General features: G+C 43.2%; 1 protein-coding gene across 1 annotated transcript; it reads right to left on the bottom strand.

The window, feature by feature from the left end:
* Positions 1 to 298: 298 nt before the first annotated feature.
* On the bottom strand, positions 299 to 2,421 carry LOC127500990 (keratin, type I cytoskeletal 13-like). The gene is made up of 7 exons (XM_051872665.1): positions 1,937 to 2,421; positions 1,648 to 1,730; positions 1,400 to 1,556; positions 1,152 to 1,313; positions 928 to 1,053; positions 624 to 844; positions 299 to 495 (listed from the first exon to the last, which is right to left on the bottom strand). Exons 1-7 carry the CDS (start codon positions 2,357 to 2,359, stop codon positions 372 to 374), a joined length of 1,296 nt encoding a protein of 431 aa, XP_051728625.1. The 5' UTR covers positions 2,360 to 2,421; the 3' UTR covers positions 299 to 371.
* Between the last annotated feature and the right edge of the window lie 203 nt (positions 2,422 to 2,624).

Raw genomic sequence — 2,624 nt, 5'->3', positions numbered from 1 at the left:
TTATATACTAGCACTTTTACTATGGCTGGTAATTATTGATTTTAACTTAAAAGACTTCATGCCTAAATGTTATGTTTGACTGTGGGATTTGATTATGAAAGGTGCAAATGAATTTTAAAACAGTCCTGAGCAGTAACTGGGTCTTTTCTCTCTCTCTCTCTCTCTCTCTCTCTCTCTCTCTCTCTCTCTTTTAATCATGCTAGTTAATTAATGTTTTTAAATGACAACTTTTCATATTTGTTAAATGTAAGAGTTGATTTCATGCAAGGGGCAAATGACACCAGAACAAGACAAACAATTATGCACAGTTAGACCAGTTTATTGGCTTTTTTTATCACTCTGGTGTAGATAGCTTTTGCTCAAGAGTGCTTTTATGATGAGGTCTGGCTTGTAGACTGAGAAGATGAAGATGTGCTGACCACTTTGCCATCCACCACCTCTTCCACAATAGTTACCACTTTGCGTGTAGTTGAGGTTTTGGTTGTGCTTGAGGCACTGCAGAGATAGAAAATGAAGAACATTAAATTAACAATTACTTATTACTCATTAAAGTTATTAGAATTATTAAAAATTAGAACATTAATGTTTAATCTAAATATATTTTGTTTGCAGTTGTGTCTCACCTAGCAGTCTCTCCATCCAGAAGTCTTCTGTACTCTGCAATCTCCATTTCCAGTCTGGTTTTGATGTCCAGAAGGATCTGATACTCTTGCCTTTGACGTTCCAGATCGGCACGAAGTTGCACCAGTTGCTCTTCCAAGCTGGTCACCTGGAACTGGTAGCCGGACAACATGGCGGAATAACGGGCCTGTGTGTCTGCCAAAGTGCCTTCCAACGACGCTTTCTGTATGGGAGAAAGTCATTATTGTATACATTGTGATGACAACAAAACACTTTACACAGATTCCTCTATTTGTGCTTGCTTACCATACTGAGTTGTGATTGTAGCTCGATTTGAAGACTTTGGAGTGTGCGTTTAAGCTCAGTGATTTCTGATCTGGATGTTTGGAGAGTTTCTGTGCTGACAACAACTTCTTTGTTGATGGCTTCACTCTGAGAGGCAGTCCATAGGAAAGCAGTCAGATTTGTCTTTTGTTGGTTTTGATTACAATCCTTCTTTGCAAATGTTTACAGATTGAATCTGATTTTACCTTGGACTGGAACCAAGCCTCAAGTTCTTTGCGGTTCTTGGCAGCAACTGCCTCGTAGTGTTCACGGATTTCAGCCATGATCTTTGCCAGGTCTTCCTGTGGTGCTGCGTCAACCTCTACATTGACCTGTCCGCTCATCTGGGCACGGATTGCCAAGAGTTCCTAAAGATGCAATAACAAACCACTGAGCATTTGCCTGACCCACATATCAAGAGGAACTATTGAGTGTCAACCAAGCACCAACATACCTCCTCGTGGTTCTTCTTGAGGAAGATCAGCTCTTCTCTCAGCCCCTCAATCTGCATCTCCAGATCAGATCTGGCCATTGTCAGCTCATCCAGCACCCTTCTCAGCCCAGCAATATCTGCCTCTACAGACTGCCTCATGCTCAGCTCATTCTCATATCTGCACAGTTATATCAGTATAAATGTTTTGGATCTGTTATAGATGTTGGAAGTGCTTTTTTATAGTACAATTCTTTAAGTAATGGACTTACTTGACTCTGAAGTCATCTGCAGCCAGCTTGGCATTGTCAGTGCTGAGGTAGAGGCCTCCATTTACACCAGTAGCATGCTGAATCTTCAGGGGCACAGAACGAAGATGCATAAAAGGTCAAATTTAGATCACTTTTACTTGAGTACTCGAGAAATGCAATGTTTTTCACATGCTTTAAATGTATTCTTTGAAGACAAAGAATGGTGGGATAATGGCAATTGGTTAATTTCTGTCTAAAGGTGGTTTATTCATTGACTAATATTAATATGTTCTATAGTTAGGTCTCATACCTTGGCCTGGAGTTCAGTGATAGTAGCGAAATAGGCGCTGTAGTCACGAGCAGAGGGGGTCGCCTTGCTGTCCAGGAACTGGCGGATCTTCAGCTCAAGATCAGCATTAGCCTTCTCGAGGGAGCGCACCTTCTCCAGGTAGGAGGCCAGACGGTCATTGAGGTTTTGCATGGTGGCTTTCTCATTTGCAGACACATCAACGGCATCAGCCAGATCGAAACCAGCACCACCTCCAAAGCCAGCACCTCCAGCAGAGAAGGAACGAGAAGCAGAGGCACTGGAGATACGGACTCCACTTCCTCCTGCTCCCCCATACATGCTACCGGCACGCATGGCTGAGACACGACCAGCTCCACCACCGGAGACAGATAAGCGAGAAGATCCTCCTGAGGACACGTAGCTGCGGATGGAGGAAGAAGACATTTTGAAGGAGTCTTGCTGTCGTTGTCTGGTCTGACTGGAGAATGAGCGAGCGGATGAGTGAGGAGAAGACGACACTTGTTCCTTTTATGTGGACAAATGTGGGAGGGAAGATTGCCCTAGGTGGTAGAGAGTGAAACCATTTCCCAGTCGCCCAAAGCAGCAGGCGTGGCTGATAACAGGTTTGAATGGTATGTTATCATTTTAGAGTTTCACAATTCCTTAGAAGAAATTAGGATGTTATGTGAGTTTCAGCTGTCAGTCTTTG

The sequence above is a fragment of the Ctenopharyngodon idella genome, chromosome 19, assembly GCF_019924925.1.
Source record: "Ctenopharyngodon idella isolate HZGC_01 chromosome 19, HZGC01, whole genome shotgun sequence".
NCBI lineage: Eukaryota > Metazoa > Chordata > Actinopteri > Cypriniformes > Xenocyprididae > Ctenopharyngodon > Ctenopharyngodon idella.
This window is presented reverse-complemented; position numbering and strand designations above follow the sequence as displayed.